At 40.6% G+C, this 22,103-nt stretch overlaps 1 protein-coding gene across 2 annotated transcripts; it reads left to right on the plus strand.

The window, feature by feature from the left end:
- Positions 1-6,287: 6,287 nt before the first annotated feature.
- rnf103 (ring finger protein 103) lies at positions 6,288-21,553 on the plus strand. Of its 2 annotated transcripts, none has more exons than XM_042492877.1 (7): positions 6,288-6,935; positions 10,015-10,163; positions 11,317-11,432; positions 12,666-13,091; positions 13,906-14,038; positions 15,677-15,763; positions 18,489-21,553. In XM_042492877.1, exons 1-7 carry the CDS (start codon positions 6,710-6,712, stop codon positions 19,485-19,487), a joined length of 2,136 nt encoding a protein of 711 aa, XP_042348811.1. In that variant the 5' UTR covers positions 6,288-6,709; the 3' UTR covers positions 19,488-21,553. The 2 variants fall into 2 exon arrangements, with proteins under 2 accessions (XP_042348811.1, XP_042348812.1); XM_042492878.1 differs by having other exon boundaries at positions 12,669-13,091.
- The last annotated feature ends 550 nt before the right edge of the window (positions 21,554-22,103 follow it).

Below are 22,103 nucleotides of genomic sequence, written 5' to 3' on the forward strand. Positions count from 1 at the left end.
ATTTATGAAACACCTCAACCACAGACTAAATTCTCAGTAAGTCACAGGAAAAGCTTTAACTTTAAGAAGGTTACATGGCTTAAGAAATGGCCACTATCAAACACATCAGTAACAAAGATGATATTTTTTATTGATCCATGCTTGTAAGAACATACTTTTGCTTTTACTAGTGATATCACAGTTATTCCACAAAATTGTCTTATTGGGTAAAAAGTCATGTACAAAACATATTCTATGCAATAAATGCCTGCTGATATGATGATATTGTAATGATATGATAATTGCATGAATTACCCAAACATTGGGGCAGTTTATTTGGCCTGATTCTGGGGCGTCATTCATCCTGAGTCTTAGATGAGTCAGGCAACTGGATGCTGCCCGACTCATTTCTACTGGCAAGCCGGGTTTAGACCAGTGCTGGGCCAGGTCAATTTTGATAATGGTCCAGTGATGGCAGTTATAGCAGCTGCAATCAGGCCAGTTTATTTGTCCTGACTCTGGGGCATCTTTCATCAGCTGAGTTTAGCAACCAGATGTAGCCCGACTTCATTCTTCCAGCGTGCCGAGTTTGGGCCAATACAAGGCCAGGTCATTTTTTTTTGTAACGGCCCAGTGTTGGCAGCCCTAATTGAGCCAGTTTACTTGGCCTGGTTCTGGGGTCTCATTTATGGGCAACTAGATGTGTCCTGACTCATTTCTTCCAGGAAGCCAAGTTCATGCCGATGTTGGGCCTCCAGCTTTTTTAAGGACATAATGTGGAATAAAATAGCCTAAAGACTCAGGATATTCTAAGCACTTTTTCAACCACTTAATCTTAAAGGTGCTCATATCCACAGATTCCAATAACTCAGTACCCCCTACGGGCACATACAACTACCTGTCCTCCATGTAATGTTACACACGAGTAAAAAACAAACAAATCATGACACAAGCAGAAAACAAGTTTAAAAACAATGAAAAGGGGTACACTGTAACTATTGACATAATGATATATATGTTCAGAAGGTGGTGTTAACAATTATCAACAATAAAAGTGTTAAGCTTTCTTCCCCGAATCATCTGACCGAATGTAGGTTAATTAAGCAATATGACAGGAGAGGGAGTGATGTTGAGCTCGTATATCGTCACGGCTGTGATTCGGTCGTAGGCACGAGTCCGCAGGCCGAGTGCTGAAGATAATCACAGCCGTGATGATATAGCTACAGCACAACACACGACCTCGAGTGTGATATTGCTTTTATACAACAGCTCTGCAGGCATCTTTTATTTGTCAATAGTAACAGGCGAAAACAGATTATGATTTGTTTGTTTAATTAAAGTTTTTTTTTTTGGCTACGCCGAAACAAATAGTTCCGCTACCGCTGGACGTGACAGCTGTTGCCTAGCAACACATTAACATTTTCCTGCACGCTGCTCGCTCATCTGTGTTGGCTAGGTCTTCATGTTATGCAAAGAGCAGCTGCTCAGTATCATGAACATTTATCTCTGTGTTTTCAGTGAAATCAGTCTGTTAACAGACACTTTGGTGGCCTGTGTGATTCAGATGAGCTAGTTAGATCAGACAGATCGTCGCTGCAGTGTGTGTCCGCTCGTTGCTGTGATCTCCGTTACCTCGAGTACCGTATCAGCATGTGTGTGTGTGTGTGTGTGTGTGTGAGGCTGTGGATAGGTTCAGACGAGTGTGTCCCTGTCTCACTGCACATCCTTGTAACATCTGTGACAGCTGGTTTACTCCCAGTGAACGGAAGTTTACCAAAACCCGTCCGTCACAGCTGCCCCCTCCTGGGCTTCCTCATAACTTTTAGTAACTCCAATGCATGAACAGTCAGCTCTAACCACACAAAATTCCCGTCCTTTCTTGCTCGCCTCCCACTCCTCTTTCTCTCTCTCTCTCTCTCTCTTTCTCTCTCTCTCCTCTTCTTTCCTCCCTCAACCTGTCCAACTGGCCAACTGGCAGCTGCGTGAACAGCGCAAACCAACAGTTTGAACCTATGCTTACACCGTACTATAAACATATCCCACTTTCACTCTTGCACTAATTATCGGATTTTGAACGGCCGTGAAGCTGAGTGATACATGCAGAGTTAAAAGTTAACAGTCCAAGTGATGTTGTACTCCTGTATCAGCACTCATGGAATGCCCCTTAACCAATCAATTTGCTTGGTCGGAACGAACTGTTGTATAATGTGTATTTGTACGTTTGCACCAGAGCCCTTTAAGGGAGAGTCGCGTCATCTCCGTTCGCTCCAATGGACCGTTTTTTTCACAACAGAACGTGGAGCATCGCAATAGTTCCCGGAAGTAGCAGCACAGCAATCATGGATGTATTATAAGGAAGGACAGCAATGCATGGTCTATTTGAGAGGACACCACAAAAGAAGGACATATACCAACTGCTTGATGTACTATTTATGTTTCTAAGTTTATTAGATATTAATGAAATTAATTAATTGCCGTAAGTCAGTATAAAGACAAAGATCAAAAATCAAATCTTTATTTGTATGGCACTTTTCATACAAAGAGTAACACAAAGTGCCTAACAGAGATTAAAAACAATAACAGAAATGAAAAACATCAATGAAAATCAAGAAAAATACAGACAGCCTGACCCTCCCACCCCCACATATACGTACGCAACAACACACACACAATCATGTAGATATTCCCACACATATTCGCAAAGGCACCCGAACATCCACCCTTACCACCCACACACACGCACACATACACCAACACACACCAATTGTTACTAAAGATGGCTAGAGAGACACGGCTAGGCACTGAGACCTGAGGCGAGGGAGAAGCTACCTTTGGGGGCCAACCTCACTGAGAGAGGTCACGGTCCAGCACCGCCGGGGCGCCGCCACAGAGACCATCCCAACCCGGGCGGACAGGAGTGCCCGCACCAAGATGCAGAGCCCTCTAGCCACCCGGGCCGAAACAGTCCACGGTACAGCACCCCCAATGGTGGACCAGAGACCACTCCCAGTCCGGTAGGCCCCGATGAGGAAACACTGGAGCTAAAAACTAACACAATAAAATAAGGTAAAGAACATAAAAGCTAAGAACGTAAGGGACTGAAACAGTAAAATAAGACAAAGAATACAAGTGCACAGTAAAATAGTTTAAAGGTTATAACCGCGAATAATTAGATAAATAAATAAATAAATGGGAGACTAAAACAGTGGGATAAGATAAAATAAAAAAGTAGAATAAATAAATAAATAGTTATTTAGTTAGTTAAAAGCCTGATTAAAAAGATGGGTCTTGAGCCTCTTTTTAAAAACCTCAACACTGTCTGTGATCCTGAGGTTCTCCGGGAGGCTGTTCCACAGACGGGGGCCATAGTAACTGAAAGCCGCCTCCCCATTTCTTTTAGAGCTAACTTGTGGTATGGTTAAAAGGCCAGTGCCGGAGGACCTCAGGGTCCGCAAGGGTTGATAAGGTAAAAGCAGCTCAGTTAGGTAAGAAGGCCCAAGACCTTTGAGACACTTAAAAACAAGTAAAAGAACCTTAAAATCAATCCTGAAACGCACCGGGAGCCAATGAAGCGATTTTAAAACCGGTGTAATATGCTCCCGCCCTCTGGTCCTCGTCAGCACTCGTGCGGCCGAGTTCTGCAATAGTTGTAAATTGGAAATGCTCTTTTTGGGAAGACCAGAGAGCAGGGCATTACAATAATCTAGACGACAAGAGATAAAAGCATGCATCAGTTCCTTCGTGCTGGCCTGAGAGAGAAACGGGCGGACTCTGGCTATGTTCTTTAGATGATAAAAAACAATTTTTGTTGTGTTTTTGATGTGTGGGATAAAAGTAAGCTCAGAGTCAAAAATCACACCCAGATTTGTTACAGATTGTGATGTTCTAAAAGCCTGTAACTTTGGTAAAAGTCTCTCTTTCTGGCCTTCAGGACCGATGACTAAAACCTCTGTTTTGTCCTGGTTGAGCTGTAGGAAATTTGCTGCCATCCATGAATTTATGTCTGAAATGCAGTTAAAAAGGGCATCAATAGGCCCTGTGTCATCAGGAGACACAGCGATGTACAGTTGAGTATCGTCAGCATAACTATGAAAGCTGATGCCGTGACTCCTGATGACGTCCCCAAGGGGAAGCATGTACAGATTAAAAAGAGTTGGGCCTAAAATTGACCCTTGGGGAACCCCACACTTTATCTCATGGATTCCTGAGGAACATGTATCCATACTTACAAAGAAGTGTCGATCTGTGAGGTAGGAGTCAAACCAGTTCAGAACAGTACCAGAGAGGCCGACCAGGTTCCTCAGTCTATTTAATAAAATGTGATGGTCTACTGTATCGAAGGCGGCGGTTAGATCCAGTAGTACCAAGACAGTGAGTTTATGGTTATCTAAGTTGAGCCTGATGTCATTTAAAATCTTTACAAGGGCCGTCTCGGTACTGTGATTCATCCTAAAACCAGACTGACACCTCTCTAAAATGTTATTTGTCATTAAAAAGTCATTTACTTGGTTAAACACAAGTTTTTCCAAGATTTTACTTAAAAATGGTAAGTTCGATACAGGCCGATAATTATTAAAAATGTTGGGATCTAAATTGCTCTTCTTCAGAAGGGGCTTCACCACCGCCGTTTTAAAGGAGGTGGGGAAGACACCCGTCTGAAGAGAGCAATTCACCATGTATAACAATTGTTCCTCAAAGAATGCATGAAACGTTTTAAAAAATGGAGTGGGAATTGGGTCTAAGAGGCAGGTTGTGGGCTTTACTTGGGAGAAAACTCGACCAAGTGTCCTCGCATCTACCAGGGCAAAACTCTCCAGTGTTTCCTCCGGTAAAATCAATGATCTGGGTGAGTAAACACTTAAAATCTGATGCGGTAAAAGACTCGATCTGATGTCATTGATTTTACTTCTGAAGTGGTCTGCAAAATCCTCACAAAGGGCGTCACTTGGTATCTTGGAGGGTCTATTAAAATTTGCGTTTGTTAAAAGGTCGATTGTGGAGAAGAGGAATTTTGGGTTGGTTTTATGGTCGTTGATTAATTTTTGAAAGTGAGAAATTCTTGCCTGTTTGACTGTGTTATTGTAGGTTTTGAGGTGTTCACGGAATATTTCGTAGTGAACTGTTAACTTTGACTTTCGCCATCTCCTCTCAGCACTCCTGCAGTTTCTCTTCAGCTTTTTGATGTTCATATTTCTCCAGGGCGGTGTAGGTTTTGTTTTAACAGTCTTCAATTGAAGTGGGGCCACTGAGTCCAGTGTTGTCTTTAATTTATTGTTAAAACTGTCAACAATGAAATCACATGAAATCAGATAAATAAAATACACGTTTATATATATAACCAATAAACAGCAACCTGCTCCTTTACTATATGGTTAGTCTAAAATTATGACAGCATAACCATATATGTCATATCCACATCACTCATATTTATACTATGTTATTATACATTTTACATATATAGGTACTATACATATACAGTATATATATGAGTATGTGTGTGTATAGATTTGATATATTTTGCATTTTAAAATATATTTTTTTGTATTTTAATCATATTTAACCCTTATTTAGCACTCAGTCTATTCTTTTCTATTCTTGAGCTGCTGAAATGTGTGAATTTCTCAAGTGTGACATTAATCAGTCTAATCTAGCCCTAGCTATTAACATTAATCTTCAAATATAAGCATGTTTTACTTTTAAAAAAAACAATATAATAATGAAACTACATTCAATGCGCTTCGTGTATATTGTAAATCAATGCAGTTATTGAGTGCTATTTAGCGAAAAATTGAGTTTTGTCTCTCCGTATTATGTATTCAAATGGCCCGCCAGACATTTCCGGGAACTAATCGAAGCCTCCATGTGTCACGAGACACCGGAGCATTTTGAACTTCCGTTGTCAGTACTCTGCTTGTTCCAGTGTACTAGTTTGCACATCTATTTACTTTTCTTGTTATATTTTCTTGCTTGAATATTTATTTTTTACCTGCATTTTTAACTGTGTCATCTATATTATTTGTATACTGCATCTTAACTTGTTTTTTAAATCTGTGTACCTTTTAACTGATGTTTTGTATATACTCTGTTTATCAGGTTTTTTTTAAAGAAGGGGTGGGAAAAATGTTTCTACATTGCCCCATCGTTCTTAGACATAGCATTACAGTATAACACCCACATTAATCCCTGTATTTTTGCAGGACTACCAGTGAACTCGTTTCAAGTCTTTTATTTTGTAGCTTGTTTACATATGTGAGTTGGAGCCGGAAAATACGTCAGCTCCTCTGTGTACACCAGCTGATCGGAGCAAAATCAGATCCGTCATCACTGTCGTTTTCTGATGTTGTGAACATCTGGGAGCTCGGCGGCGGTAGGGCTCGGTCCCCGCACACGTTCAGCAGGAACCTGCAGCGCGTGCGGCAGACTCTCGAGCGCAGCGAGGCCTGTTTGTTTTGCTTCATACCGAGGCCTAACTGCGAGGCTAAGCTAATTAGCTAGCTGTCACTGTTAGCAGGATTCCTGAATGTAAAGTACTGGGGAAGGAAGGGAACGGTCGGAAGATATCTTTCCAGCCACACTCGATAAAACGATGAAGCTCCGAGCGACGTACAGCTATTGAACATAAAGCTAATATTCGCTGTGAATGGCTGGGAAGTTGATGAAGCCCGTGTAGCCTGTGCGGGTTCCCAGACAGACATTGTGTGGTCCAGCTGCGCTCTCGTCCAGCTGCAAGATGTGGCTGAAACTCTTCTTTTTGTTGCTGTATTTCATAGTGTTGTTTACAATAGCGAGGATTTTTGAGGCGGTAGTCTGGTATGAGACAGGCATGTTCGCAACTCAGCTGGTGGATCCAGTTACTCTGAGCTATAAGAAGTTAAAGACCATCCTGGAGTGTCGGGGGCTGGGGTACTCTGGACTGGCCGAGAAGAAGGATGTCAGCGAGCTGGTGGAGAAATCAGGTAAAGGTCACACATGATGAGTCATCTGCTGGTTTCATGTTTAAGGGCTGGGAGATGCCACATCATCTGGATTCAGTCTGACACCAAGTCAGAGCCCGAATCCTTCACATTGTTATTACAGTTAGTACTCCCAGCTAGCAGGGAACGTTCCCACAACATTGATTAACGTTACCTACAAGTTGCAACAATGTTTAAAAGAAAACCTTTTAATCTAATGTTCAAAGAACGTTTTAAGGATGTTTATCTTTTCAAATAATTTCCCTGTAAGGTTAATGCTGACTAAGACGCAAAACTTTAACTGCAACATTCTGAGGTTATTCTGTTGATATTGAGAAGTGGCAGATCATGTTCCCACAATGTTACATGAGAACAAAGGAAGAACATTTTCAAAGCAACATTCATAACATGTTTGAGGCCTGAGATTACACAACATTTCTCTAAATGAAAATGTTATGTAATTGTTAAAAATTAAAAAAATAAAAATCTCTTCAACATGTTTTGATGTTTATGAAGAACGTATTTTACAGGTGCAGTATTTCAAATCTCTGTTTGATCGAAAATGTTGTACAATTAAAACCTTTAATGGGAGCTTTTACTATGGTGTACAGATCTTTTGTTTTATTCTTGCCAAAAATAGCAAGAAATAGAAATTACAAAAAAAATAAATCAAGGAAATGATCTCGAAAAAGTGCTTAAAAATACAACAGTTAATCTATATATGTAATTACAATAATGATAAATGTTTTCCCTTTGCATTTTACTTTTCTCTCAAGACATTTTCTTAGGCTTTTTGAAGATAATTTTTTCAACCTAATTATTTCTTGGAATTTGTGAAAAAAAACTTTTTTATTTTTTTTAACTTTATTGCCATTTACATCAATGAACAGGCAATTAGCATTGCAGAACAGAAGCCTAGAGAGCTGTCTTACCCTACACAATTGCACAAGTGGGCAAAGATTCACCATAGCACCGTAGTTGATACTTACATAGTAGACATACATACATACCCATGTATACACCTTCCATGAACATAATTACATGCATCCATCCATACACATACACCTAAGCATAACTCATATGTATACACATACACATACTACACACATGCTGGTATACATAATATACCTACATGCAGACATACATGCAGGAGTGCATGAAGGACCAAGCTTTAAAATACTTTAAAAAAGATTTAAAAAAACAATAAGGATAAAAGTATAAAAAATATATAAGCATATACAGACACATGTACATATACCCACATCCAAACATACTCATACATATATATACATACATGTATATATACATACACACCTACACAAACATACACACCCACATACAGTACATACATATACAACTGGAAATTATTTTAAAAAATAAATAAATAAAAAAGGAGGGGAAAAAAACAAAGGCTAAGGGAAATAAAAAGGTTTCTTACCAAGATAATCAACTACTGATGCCCATCTTCGTTTAAAAATAGGGAGTTTTAGTTGTAGTTGAGCTGTCATGCGCTCCATCATATAGACGTGTTTGACTTTTTGCAACCATTGAACAGTCGTAGGAGGGTTAGGTTTCAGCCGATTGATGGTTATTGTTTTTCTTGTAGTCATCAGCAGAATATGCACCATATGACGCTTGTTTGTGGTAAACCTGTGATCAGGCAATACGTCCAATAAAAAAAACAATGGATCCAAAGGAATGACCAATTTCAGGATTCTCTCCATTTATCCTTCAACGTTCTTCCAAAATGTCTGTATTCTTGGGCAGTCCCAAAAAATGTGGATGTGGTTGCCGACCATACCACAGTTTCTCCAGCATTTGTTGGTAAAATTATTTTTAAACATAAGGGTCATCAGCGGGGTCCTGAAGAACCTCAGCATGAAAAGTTTCTTACCAGAATTTTCTTCATTTATGGCCACAAAAGAAAAAGATAATTTCCCAAAAGAAGTCTTGGGTTTTGGAATACTGCACTTTCCCCTGACCAAGTGACTTGTGTTGTTTTTTTTTCTGAGCTGAGTGTAATTAAGTTTTTCAAAGGAGGAGCAGCAGCATTATGAATGATTTTAAAGAGCAGGCAAACGTCTAAAAAAACAACAAAAGAACCAAACAATGAATAATGAATAATAAATAATTCATATATGTTATTATGATAATTATAAATATAGTTTTCCATTAGCATTTTTTCTCCTAGACATTTTACCCTAGCTTTTAAAAAATGCTTTTCTAAATCTACTAATTTCTTGAAATTTGTGAAAAATTAATCACCAAGTTGCTCATTGCCTTTGTGTCCCATATTTTTTGTCAGAAATCACACCAACTTAAATATTTTTCTTCAACATTGTTTAACCCTTTGAAACTTGAGCAGATTAGCTTGATTCCTTTCAAACAACATAGAAAGAAGGCAATAAGCAACAAAAGAGTATATGACCGAAAAATGAGAAAGAAATTAAAAAAAAAGTACATGAAAATTACCTGAAATTATTTAATAAGAAAAAAGAAAGAAATAGAAAGTTAAAAATCAAACAGGGTCATGATTACTCACATCCTATTGTTTTCTGATATTAAGACAACAAATACTACACCTCAAACTCAAAAGCATTGCTGTGACACATAAATTCATTTAATCACTGTATCTCCCAGCAGTTATATCCATCAGCTGTCCCAGTGTGGGTTAGGGGAAACCATTTACAGACTGGAGCAGCATTAGTTAACATTAGTTAAAGCTGTTTTTTTTAATATTTGCACGTCTGTAAAAGTCAATAGAAAATATAAAATGGCCCAATAACAACGTTTGGTGACACGTGATTTAACATTAGCAGCGGTGCAGAAAATTTCAGTGACTACTACAAATATAAACATGCTTCACATGTTGAAAATTCCAACATATCAGGCTTGGGCAGGGAAGAAAGTAAACAGGAAAATGTGTCAATATCTGCACTGGTGGTCAAGTAAAATTTGGGTAGCTGTATTCAAACTCTTACTCATGTTACAGTTTAGTGTAAACTGTAACAACTTGTATTTAAATGTTTGCTTTGGTTTGGTTGGATAAGTCTCATCACTGCGCTGTTTTGTCCCCCCACAGGAGAGCTGACGCAGGGGGAGCTGTACTCAGCCATCAAGAAAGAGTCGGAGCAGACAGAGGCAGGAGATGCCAGCACTACACACTTCAGCGGGGAGATGCACTTCTATGAATTAGTGGAGGACACTAAAGACGGGATATGGCTTGTTCAGGTAAAAGCACTCGAAAAAGGGACAACTAACTGCCTCCCCTGCTACGCTGAAGTGCCTGTGAGAAAACTGCAGCTGAGTCCTTCCTCTACAGAGGAAAAAGAGGTAGATAAAGTACAGCAGCTGGGATGCACCACATTTGTTGACAGGTGCACCAGTTCTGCCTTCTTTATTTGCATTTTGAGATCTGAGGGGTGTGTCATAAAGTCAGAATACCAGTTCAACCAGATTTTCCACTGAACATGGCTTTATTTTTTTTCTTCGTTAAGTTGGTTTAAATAAGTCTGACCTCTCTACAGTGTAAACGTATCCCTCCAAAGTAGCCTGGTCCTGGTCAGGTTGGTTCTTAGCTTCACTTTAGGCGAAACCAACTTGAACTGATACACGTCAGATTGTCTGACTAAAATATTTTTTGTTGAGTTCTGCCTCGACATCTCTTTAATATTACTGTTGTCAACAGTAATATTGACATGGGTGATAGCTAATTGTATATTTAAAATTTGAGCTCTAGGCTTGGGTGTTATCTATTTTTTTATGATTTCATACCTTCCTTGAATTTCACAGAGGGCTTACATAGTATAAGACAGTACTTGTGTGTGACGCTTTTGACTGTATTGAAAATCATACCATCAGGATTTCTAAATCCTCCAGTATACCGTATACTTTTATTTAAAGTGCTGCAGTAAGTGGATTTGAGAGCATTTTCTGAAGACACATTTTACTTTGTTTCTTGTGCTGCACTAAGTGGAATAGTGATGAGAGCCATATCTAATATTTTTTGTTTAATTACTTTGTTATTTAAGTAAAAAAATAAAAAAATAACCTTAAGGAATTGTTTTGTTTGGATGCAGAGATTTTTTCTTGTATTGCATTGCAGAGCTATGAAACTGTCAAGCACATATGCCGGCTTGATCTGAATAACTTTAAAGTAGCTGAAGTGTGCAGCTGGATTATCCAGGTAAATACGAGTAGCGGAGTGGGACTCAATATCTGCACATACTCAATATCAAATAACTCGGATCGGGGAAAAAAATGTGTTCGGGAGTAACTACTAACAAGCAGAGTGCAATGCCAGATGAGCCTGTCAGAGGGGCTTTCATGAGATTTGCGTTGTGCTAGTTGTGTGAGCATGTCATGTCCCTGTGTGTACCTGCAGGTCATCGCTCAGGACCGTGACGCTCTGCTCAGCCAGTCCAACTGGGGGAAGATGGTGCAGAAAGTGTCCCAGTTTGGGATCAGAACTGGAACCTTCAACTGCTCTAATGACTACAGGTGAGAAGCAGGGCCTCCCTCCCACAAATCAAATGTTAAAATTTGTCCTTACTGACTGAGAAAAGAAAAATGGTCAGGCAGATTTCCCTCACAATGCCTTCATTCCTGAATGCTAAATGCAGCCGTATAAAGATTTGACGATGTATGCAAGTGTTGTTATTATTAGTGCATTATCACCACTCATGGAAACGGCCATAACTGAGTGACTTTAAATCCGATGTACTTGAAATGATAAATGGACCTGTACTTGAATAGTTCTTTTTTAGTTTTCTTACCTCTCAAAGCGCTTTTGCACTTCATGTCACATTCACACACACATTCACACACTGGTGGAACAGGACATTTGATGTGGTGATGTCATCACTATCATTGTAAGTGTGGGCAGCAAACAGTGAGACTGTTTTGTGCATTTTACACGCTTTTCATTCTTCTTTTTTTAAATAATTTTAGCTGTGTTCATTAATATGGCATACATTTTTGCAAGATTGTGTATTTTTGTTTAATCTTTGAATTTCCAGCTCAGCTCCTACAATAAGTCTAAAATACACTGTGGAAACTAAATAGTTACATTCAGACTGTGAAGTGTAAAAAATGCTCCACTGAAACCCATTCAAACTGACATTTATGATCCCACAGCCACCAAAGCATAAAAACACGCATTGTATTATTTCTGGGTGTCATTCTGGGCTTTTCCCTTAGAATTTGTCATTTTGACTATTTTCCACTTGATTATGTTATTTTGACCATATTCAGCATATGGAGAAAGTACATGCTATTTCCACTAGGTGCACTGTCACAATTAATGTTGCTGCTAACCACTGACATATCCCAGACTGTCAGAAGCAAAAATCTACTTCGCAATTAGCATGTTTAAAATAATGTATTTTGTGTGTGTGTGTGTGTGTGTGTGCGCACGCGTGTTTTTAATCTAAAAACAGTGACATCATGACAAAAATCTGGCATTTAAAGGGTTAAAATTCTGAAAATGAATGAATATATATATGATTGGGACTTATGTTGGATAAAAATGATCTCAATGAAAGTAAAAATAATATTAATGTATAATATTTTCAAAGCTTGATTTTGAAAAGTGCATCTTGTGTGCGGAGCAATATAAGTGTCTGTAATATAAAAGCGGGCCCTAAGGGTTAAAGATCACCCAGCAATGGTCAGTTCATACATGTCATGTGTACCTTGGGTAACGTCTGCCATGGCGCTCTCTGCTCCGCCCAGCAGGTCATGTATCAAGCGTGGCTGGCAGCGCTCCACCCTCATAATGTCTGTTCCTCAGACCTCAGCGTCGAAGGGCAAAGTCATGCTTAAAGAGTACAATGGCCGCCGCATCGAAACGGAACACATCTTTCGATGGATGACCTCGCACGTGGCTCATCGAGTCAAAACTCTGCGTCGTTCTGAGCAGTTGGTGGAGGAGTGGCGCCCTGACCCCACCCACCCGGTGAAGATGTTCTTGTTCGCCCATCTGTCCCAGCCGCCCGCCTTCTTCTCCTCACTGTCCGTCAAGTTCACCGGCAGGATCGAGTTCATCTTCGTGGATGTGCGTCACTGGGACAACCACAGCAGCCTATCAGAGATCGGTGTGACACAGAGCCCCGCCTACATTCTCAAGATGCCAGAGGGCATTTATCGCTATGGCAACAGGTGATGATCAAACGTGGGAATTACCCTGCCTTCACGTGCTCCTCGGAAATATCCTACTTCCCAGTCGTACAGTCATCATTACAACACGGATTCGAGTGCTGTGGTCAGAAAAAAGCAACAAACATACACGTTAGAAGTAAAATGGTTGTTTTTTTGTGGCTGATGTTTTACCAAAAAAAAAAAAGGCTTGACTCTGCATCTAGGAATACAAGATAATGCAACATGCATAATAAGGGATAGTTAGACATTTAGATGATTTTTTAAACTCTTTCATCAAAGTTGTATTGTTAATTATAGCAAGCTAATTTAACGTTATCAATGTCAGTATACTCGCCTGGCATGCTTTATAGTTCAAGTTTACTTGCTTGCTACAGCTAATAGATGCTTTTACTAAAATGTGTAACTACTAAAAGTATACGATAGCTACTAGGAAGAAAATTACAAAATATGTAATTCTTTCCCATCAGTTCTTGACACTGTTTTCAAGCTTTCCACCATTTCTGCTGCCCTGAAATGTCCCGCTAACATCACAACTCGGGTGTCATCGCAATTTCTCAATTTCTGACTTGTAATTATAACTTTAGAGAGCCGTTCATGTGCTATTTACTTTTAAATGCTATGTTTCCGAGGAGCACGTGAAGGCAGCATTAGACTGGGTTATTGTTTCTACAAACAAATACAGATGTCAATCAGCTGTCTCAGCTTCTTTTTTCTACTCCCTGTCTCCACCTCTTCTCCTGTACTCCTCCTCCTCCTCTCTCCTCTTTTCTACCTCTTCTCCACTCCTCTTTCCCTCCTCCTCTTCTCTGTTTAGTACTGGGGAGTTTCTGTCCCTGGCTGCCATGGATACGTTCCTGCGTTCAGTCCAGCCGGAGGTCAATGACCTGTTTGTCCTCAGTCTGGTCCTGATCAATCTGCTGGCCTGGATGGACCTCTTCATTACACAGGTCACTGTCTGTTTATCCAGTAGACACAGCGGTGATAGTTAACTGTGCATTGACTGTTAAGTACAATTTTGAGGTACATGCATTTCCCCTGGGTATTTGACTTGATCCTCCTCTTCTAGATACCAAAAGGGAAATAATGAACCTTGTATTCCACTACATACATCAGCTGCATTCTGCGAGCTTCATGCTCAGGCTGCCTACATGTTTGTGCAGCCTGTCTCTTGAATTTTGAAATATCAAGGTCTGACCTATACAGGTTCATTCTGAAGAACTTTGATGCTTACAATTTGTTGGTTAAAACGTGGTTGTGGAAATACTGTACTTTACTTAGAATAATGTTTGAATTTGTTTTGTTTTTCACATTGTGCTACAGCTAGTCTTATTTGTAGGATCTGAACACTTACTCCACACTTTGGGGCTGTTTACACGGCAACAGTTCTTGCATGAAACATTAAACTTTTAGTGCAGTTTTGGCCTTTGATCACACTACAACAGCATTTTGGGGGCCTGAAAACGCAAAGTTTTGAGACCAGAGTATAATCTTTTGAAAACGCCACCCCCTCCGTTGACATGTAAACTGCCAATGCAAGGATGCACTTCACGCATGCAGATTACGTTTCACACAAACAGCCATGCACGAGCAGGAAGACAACAATAACAAAAATGGCGGACTACCGAGCTGTGTTTGTGCTGCTGACTAGAGATGGCAAATTCGACACCCAAGATCAAATTGTTTCGAAACGTTTCATCACTTCCGGCTTCGGCACGTAGCTCGAGACGGGTTTTGAAACATTATGTGATCGGTAGCAAACCCTGACAGACAGTTTCAAAAGAGCGTTTGAAGTGTTGTGTTGTGGCGAAAAGTAGAGGGAGAATTGTGCGAATTGAACTGAGTTGTTGGTAGATTGATAGATTGACAGATACATGCATACATACATATAATATAATATAATAATATATTATATATAAATAAATATACACACATAGATATATTTATAGATTTATATAGATACATGTAACTATATTATAGCTATACAGGCTTTTAGGCTGGGGAAAAGGGAGCTTACAACATAAACAATGATAAATGGGTGCAATGCAAGCTTTACCAGGAGATGCCAATGTAGAGCAAACAGGTTTTGAAACGTTTCAAAACGTTTCAAAACAATGGTTTAAAAGTATTGAAACGTTTCAAAGTGTTGAATTTGCCATCTCTACTGCTGACCACTGAGGTTATTAACGCTTCCCGTTCTCCTGCGTGTGTTCACAGTCATCTTCTTGGTTGTTTATACTCACTGCTCTGTAGAAGAACACCTTTATGTTCTTCTATGGTGTGTCATTACAAAGTTACACTGCCAACTACAGGCCTGGCATGCATTTTTGGATGTCTTTGCGGATGTTTTGCTCTCTTCTATAGGTGACTCTGGAGTAATATTTTGAATGCAGGACTAACCGTTTTTCTACACTGTGCTATGCTACAGCTAGTTTTATTTAAAGGATCTGAATACTTTTTATACACTTTATTTCATTTCATTTTCTGAATCTGTTCTCCACAGTGCTGGAGGGAGAGAATACAGAGATACAGTCAGTTCTGCATTCATGTCCAGATTCTGGTTAACATTTTTTCCTTCTTATGTTCAGGGAGCAACAGTGAAACGATTTGTAGTTCTGATCCGAACACTTGGAACCTACAACTCCATCCTGCTGGTGTCCTGGCTACCTGTTGTGGTAGGAAATCATTCACACCACACATTTCTCACAGCAGACATCTTCCACAAATTCTTCTTCTGTTGAACAACTGCTTCTCCCAGTGTTGGGGTGCCTACAATTACATGCATGTTCCCCTATTATTCCAACTATGATAATATTCTGATTTTGATGCGGGTCATGTAAAAAGCATATTCCAATTAAATATTCCAAATTAGGCCCTTTTCCAAATGTAGCAATTTCCAATTAAGACATGTGGGACATGCCAGTATTATTTGTTTTTTCGTAACAATATTTGGATGTTTATATAGCCAATTCAGAATATGCGTCTGTTTTTCTTTTTTTTTTTGCCTGCAGTATGCGACACATGGCCTTTTGTCCGTTTACAGTTGGCTCTGTGCATTGTCATGGATACATTGTATAAAAACCAACTGGCCAACAGTTTACAGGCTGGTATAGAGATGCTTACTCAAAAGAATATCCCACATATCTGGTCTGAAAGAGAAAGACATCTACTTTGATTCATTATGACAGACTTAGATATCAGCATATACTATATCACACCAACCTTTTCAAGGAGATGCTGAAAGAATGAAAGAGGGATGCTGTTGTGAGTTCACATGGTCCAACAAGTCTACCCCAAACTGTGAAAAAATATATCACAATACTAAGACGAAAAATGACATGATTAATGATGTTGGAGCAGGTTAATCAGAGTTTGCACGTTTATCTGTAAATGCGAGTGTTAATGCAATATTCATTTTCAGTATCCATACAAACTGCTCAGTAGGATTATTGTCTTTTTCAGAATAAGTGCAAAAATGGGACTATTTTGTGCATGTAAACATCGATTCATAATTGATCAGCGCTTCCGAGTTTACAGATTGATCAGATTTCGTGCAGAGTTTTAATGGCAGAGAGAGGGGCGGGTGTATCTCTTGATAAGCTGTATAATCCTTGGCAGCAGCAGGGTTGGCAGGCAATACGAAAATGTGGAAGTACAGCTTGTAGTTCAAGCAAAAGCTCAAGAGCCAGCGTTAATTACATCGTGCTTCGGCAAGGGCCAGGGCATATATTGTCCTTGAAATATAATAATGACAATTATGTATGTAATTTTTATTAGCTTCTTTTTTATCTATAGAATTTTTAAATCTAATTATTTCTTGCGAAGTTGCTCATTGCCTTCTTCCCCAAGTTTTCCAAAGAAATCAATTAGCTCAAGGTCCAGAGGTTTAAGTATTTGTAAAAGGTGTCTGAACACAGCACAAAGAAAAGTCCAGAAAACATTTGTTCAACACTTCTTGAAGAGCTCTGTTTGCTATTTTGATCTGTGCCACAGCCATGCATCTAGGGCTGCACCTAACGATTATTTTTTTCGATTAATCTATTGATTATTTTTTAAATTGATCTAACTATTATTTTTTATTACTCGAATAATATAACAACAACAACAACAACAACGAATTTACTGAAAATAACATTTTAAAACTTGTCTTGTGCTGCAGGGCTTTATTCCCCAACAAAACACAGCTCAGTCTTAACTGGTAATCTGTGTTTTACAATAAAATGAATGCAAGAGCTTGTTCCACTCAAGTAAAAGAAATGTAGTACAATCTACATTTAGCAATTCAACAGCAAAATAAATAAAACAAAGTAAAAATCAAGTCACTTTTAAGAGGAGTAACAAAACAGTTACTCTTTGTTACAGTAACAAACCTCAAATCTAGCAGTCCAACAAAACATCTTACAATAAAATTAGTGCAATTTGAATAACACTATAACTTTATCTAACAGAAGTAATTATAACTAGTACATTCTTCCTGCATCAAAATAGTCCAGCCTGAACTGGGCCTTAAAGCATATCGCTGCCTGCTGATATGAGTGCTGTATTTTCATATTTATAATCACATATTCCACTCATTTATTAAGTTGTCCAAGCTCCTGCACAGCTGACAACCCCATCCTGTAAATGTTTCAAAATAAAATACATTGTATCAGCAACTGACTGCATCCTGTCCACAGAGACACAGTCAGAGGACTTTTGTTTTGAAAGGGAAGCAAGAAAGTTGAGTTAAAACAAACATCTTTGTATATCTTCATCTCTGTGACAGAGAGAGACTTTAAACTGCAGTATAAAGTGGTATAGGCTGGATCCCAAGTCTCTTATTTTTCATTTCCTTGCTCCGCGATCCTCGCTGGGACTGGAAGTCGGTCTTGGTGCGCCATCTTGAAGGACGTACCAAAGCACTTATTTGTGCCAAGGATCGAGAATCGAGGAGGGACCTCTGAGGGGCGATGAGTGAGGACCCTCCAGAGCAGTCTTTACGGAAGTCTTTTATCTGCCGACACGCCCCGTCAGCACCGGAGTGAAGACAGATCAAAGATTGCACTCAAGTTTATCACTCCCGAGTTTGATATTTCATTCATCTCCTGATTCACTACCCAAGGGAAGTCAGCTTGGCGATGAGGAGCATGCGCTGAACGCCGAGACCAAAGTCTGACTGAGGTGTTGACATGATGGAACAGCTCACCTTCCAATCACATTATGTGGGTGTGTTAGTCTGATTTTGAGAAATTCGTTTTAGTCCGATTTCAGTCAGACTAACATGTTTACATGTACTTTAAAAGTCCAGTTTGATTCCACAATGATTCCACTTTTTCCGACATCATGTAAACATCTTTTAATAAATGTATTGTTGAATTGATTGAAGCTGATCACTAATAAGTGATTAATGACTCCTTCCAGGCCCTTCTCCAGCTGCCCTATCTGGACACTCTGTATGGGTACAGCCTGAAGCTGCTTCGTTATGCTGACACCACTACACTGGCCAGCCTGGTGAGAGCTGACTGGACCTTCTACTCCTCCCACCCAGCTCTCTTCCTGTCCACCTACCTGGCCCACGGCCTGCTGGTCGACTACTTTGAGAAGAAACGCCGCTGTGGCATCCGGAGCCAGGAGGACAGCACCACCAACCTGGAGTGGCTGGCCAGTCTGTGGGACTGGTATACCTCCTACCTGCTCCACCCAATCGCATCACTGCAGCAGGTCCCATCTGACCACTCAGACTGGGAGGACGACCCCAACTTCTTATTTGAGCGCTTGGCGTTCCCTGATCTCTGGCTTCGCCCGTTAGTTAACATGGACTATATGAAAGCCTTGCCCACCTGGAGGTTCAGAGCGGTCCGTCAGGAAAGGGGGGAGGTGTCTGATGAAAAGACAGATAGCTCACAGTCGGACACAGAGAGCGGCGAGCTGATGGATTCCTGTCCTGCAGGTCCAAGGGAACCTCCACACAGCAGGCAAACACACAGGAGATCACTGAGCAGCGAGGACAGAGATACACAGCTCTCTATGGACAACAACATGGACCCCAGCTGCTGTCAGTGTGCTGCCGCTGCATCATCCTGCTGTCGTCATGGGAATGGGAGCTCACCATCAGCTGACAGGGCACTGGAGGATGGCTGCCTCCCACCTGAGGGCGTCTCGAACCATCAGCGCTGCGACTGGTCGGCATGGCCCTGTGACATGCTGCAGTGCTCAGAGTGCGTGGTGTGTCTGGAGAACTTTGTGAGCGAGGAGTTGCTGATGGGTCTCCCCTGCGGCCACGCCTTCCACCAGCAGTGCATCGTGGTGTGGCTGGCAGCAGGCAGACACTGCTGCCCCGTCTGTCGCTGGCCAAGCTACAAGAAGAAACAGCAACGAGCTGCACAGAGCAGCTCAGCCGAACACACACTGCAGGACTGAGGACATCTGATGGAGCCCTTCCTCATGTGTCCTCTCTATTCTCACTGCTCATTGGCTCAGAGATCACTGAGCAATGACACTGTGTGGTATCATCACAGCTTAGGACTGGGAAGGAATGAAGGAAGAAACATTGCCAGTTGGTGTGATCAGGGCTGATGGTGTCATCATTCAGCCTGCTGAAGGCAACATGCTGGCCTTCATGGCAGACAGATGAAACTATGAGAGCCCGTCACCATGGTTACTCCATAGACAGCAGGTGATTGACCCAGTTACTATTGGTGAAGTCACAGCAAACTTCGTAGTGCAATAAAAGATATTTCTGGTTTTCTTTTTTTCCTCTTCCCAGTCTGTTCCCCCGTGAAACCATCAGAGGAAGAATTCTCTCACATGGTTTGATTTCAGGCTGGACAAGAAGCAACTTATTAAGCTAACTGCATCCAAACACACGTAAACTGTCTGCTCCATCCTGTACCATGACTGACTACAAATGCAAACACCTCCATGCTCTGTGTTTCTATTGTTATTAGAATTTTGTGAAGAATTGGGGGGAACTGGATAGTCCTCTCTGTTGAACCCTTTCATTGGCCAACATAGAAAAGCTCAGCACAATAACACTATTCACTGAATTAATCAGGTGTGAAATATCACACTCTGCTTCCTCTGGTTCTAAAGGGATTGACATAACCCCACTGATAACTCCTAAGAATCTTCATTTTTCACTTGATTTAAGTATTTATTTGATTATCCAGACCAAAGGCAGTATATAAAGATGGACGACATGACAACTCCCCGAATGTGAAGCCAAAACATCTCGGATTGCTCCCTGGTGACTGACTGCAGTGTACCCCGCCCCTTCCACGTCAGTGAATCGGCAACATGTTCTCATCCCATCAGTCACATGTTGCCACTTTGCAGTGGACTTCCGTGTCTACATATCACGCTCCAGGTATCTATCTGCACCTGCTGCTGATGTTTCAATATGCCACTACTGTGATGTCAAAAGCACATCGTGGGATGATGCTGCATGTGGTTTTGTTAGGCAACAAAAGCACATGGCAACCAATATCAGGACATTAACAAAAGCCCATGCTGACACGGATGGTTAGGTTTAGACAAAAGAGGCACATGGTAGAAAAAAAACATCACATTCAGAAGGGAAGGAAACACCACACTCCTGGAGGGGATCATGAAGACATGACAGGTGCCGTCTGGCCGCATTCTGAACCAACACCACACATCAGCATATCACGAAGTAGTGATAGGTGATGTCCAGCCATCCGCACAACATATAATTACACTGCAAAAGCATATATATATATATATATATATATATACAGAAAAAGTCATACTATTCTGCTGCAGAGCCATGTACACTCAACTGGCAATACGCAAGGAGTCTATAGCCCATTTTTAGTGTGTTAACCCATGTTTGAAAAGCCCACATGCACTGCTAATTTTGGTGGAAAAGCAGTATATGAGGCGAGCAGGAACATGTGGGCGGGGCCAGCAGGACAAACAGTAATGTGTATATTTTGTGGGCCGCATATCACAGAAGTAAACCCGGTAGTGAAAAAACTTCTGGCATATGCGCTAGGCGAATAACTCCATTGAAATGAAAAGGTGCCATCTTTGGTCCGGTTGGTCTAATGTTGTCCATCTTTATATATAGTCTATAATCCAGACAGAATGCACTTAATGTCTGTTTCCCGCCCCACCACTGTCACTGGTTTCTACCTTATTTCTGCCTAATCACATCTCAGAGTTTGTCTCTATCATGAATTTAAAAATGAGCTGTGATTTGTCCCTTAGTCCCAAACCTGTTCTTTATATTAGGATACAGAGTAATGCTTGGTGGTGGAAGGTCACGCTTTATTTGCTCTGGGAAGATGGAATATCTTTGTTACCCGTTGGAAATTTTAACATGAAACCCCCCTGAAGTCAAATTTCTGACCTCAAAATCCAAGATAACTGCTCTGTGCATCCATCAACAGTGGTGAAAGCTGTAGTAATATATGTTTTATTAGCACTTGTCTTATTTGTGTCTCATTAAAATAGTCATACACGCAGTCCTGTCCAATGCCTATTTGTGGACATGTTGCTACGGTGTTTCTATGCTCAGGATACCACGTAATGTGTTGTTTTATGCTGATACTGCTAACAGTGGCTAACCTGGCTAGAACTGGTATTGCTAACATTTTGGTTTCCGACTTGTTGTTGGACTACAGTCAACTTGGGTGTGATGTAATTTCCAGCTCTGAGGTAAAGAGGCTTTGCAGACGTTTAACAAAATAACCTCCAATAATCATATGTAAGCCCAGTAACTCCCTGGTCTGAAGTGCATTAAACCACAAAAGGTGACAGTTTTTATTCAGTGCACTCATAACATCCCTCACATTAGCGGTTGCCCTGAGACACACTGATCTGCTGCCAACACATTTCTGCTAGGACTTTATTCATCAGATAAGAAGTGGCTCCTAGACTTTCTAAACTGGTGTAGAGTTGCAGAACTGGTACCAGTCAGTCCTCATTCCAGCCCAGTCCAGTACTGCTCCTCTGGCATTATTTCTCTTCATCACATTAGTCTTGGATGTGTGGTCAGTTAAAGATTTCCTATCA

The sequence above is a fragment of the Plectropomus leopardus genome, chromosome 9 (genome assembly GCF_008729295.1).
Source record: "Plectropomus leopardus isolate mb chromosome 9, YSFRI_Pleo_2.0, whole genome shotgun sequence".
Classification (NCBI taxonomy): domain Eukaryota; kingdom Metazoa; phylum Chordata; class Actinopteri; order Perciformes; family Serranidae; genus Plectropomus; species Plectropomus leopardus.

Bases quoted from the DNA above. Each gene is read 5' to 3' on its own strand.
- rnf103 (XM_042492877.1), top strand. From the start codon at position 6,710: ATGTGGCTGAAACTCTTCTTTTTGTTGCTGTATTTCATAGTGTTGTTT. The intron at 10,164-11,316 runs GTAAAAGCACTC...GTGTACCTGCAG, and splicing joins ACGGGATATGGCTTGTTCAG to GTCATCGCTCAGGACCGTGA. The intron at 11,433-12,665 runs GTGAGAAGCAGG...TGCTCCGCCCAG, and splicing joins AACTGCTCTAATGACTACAG to CAGGTCATGTATCAAGCGTG.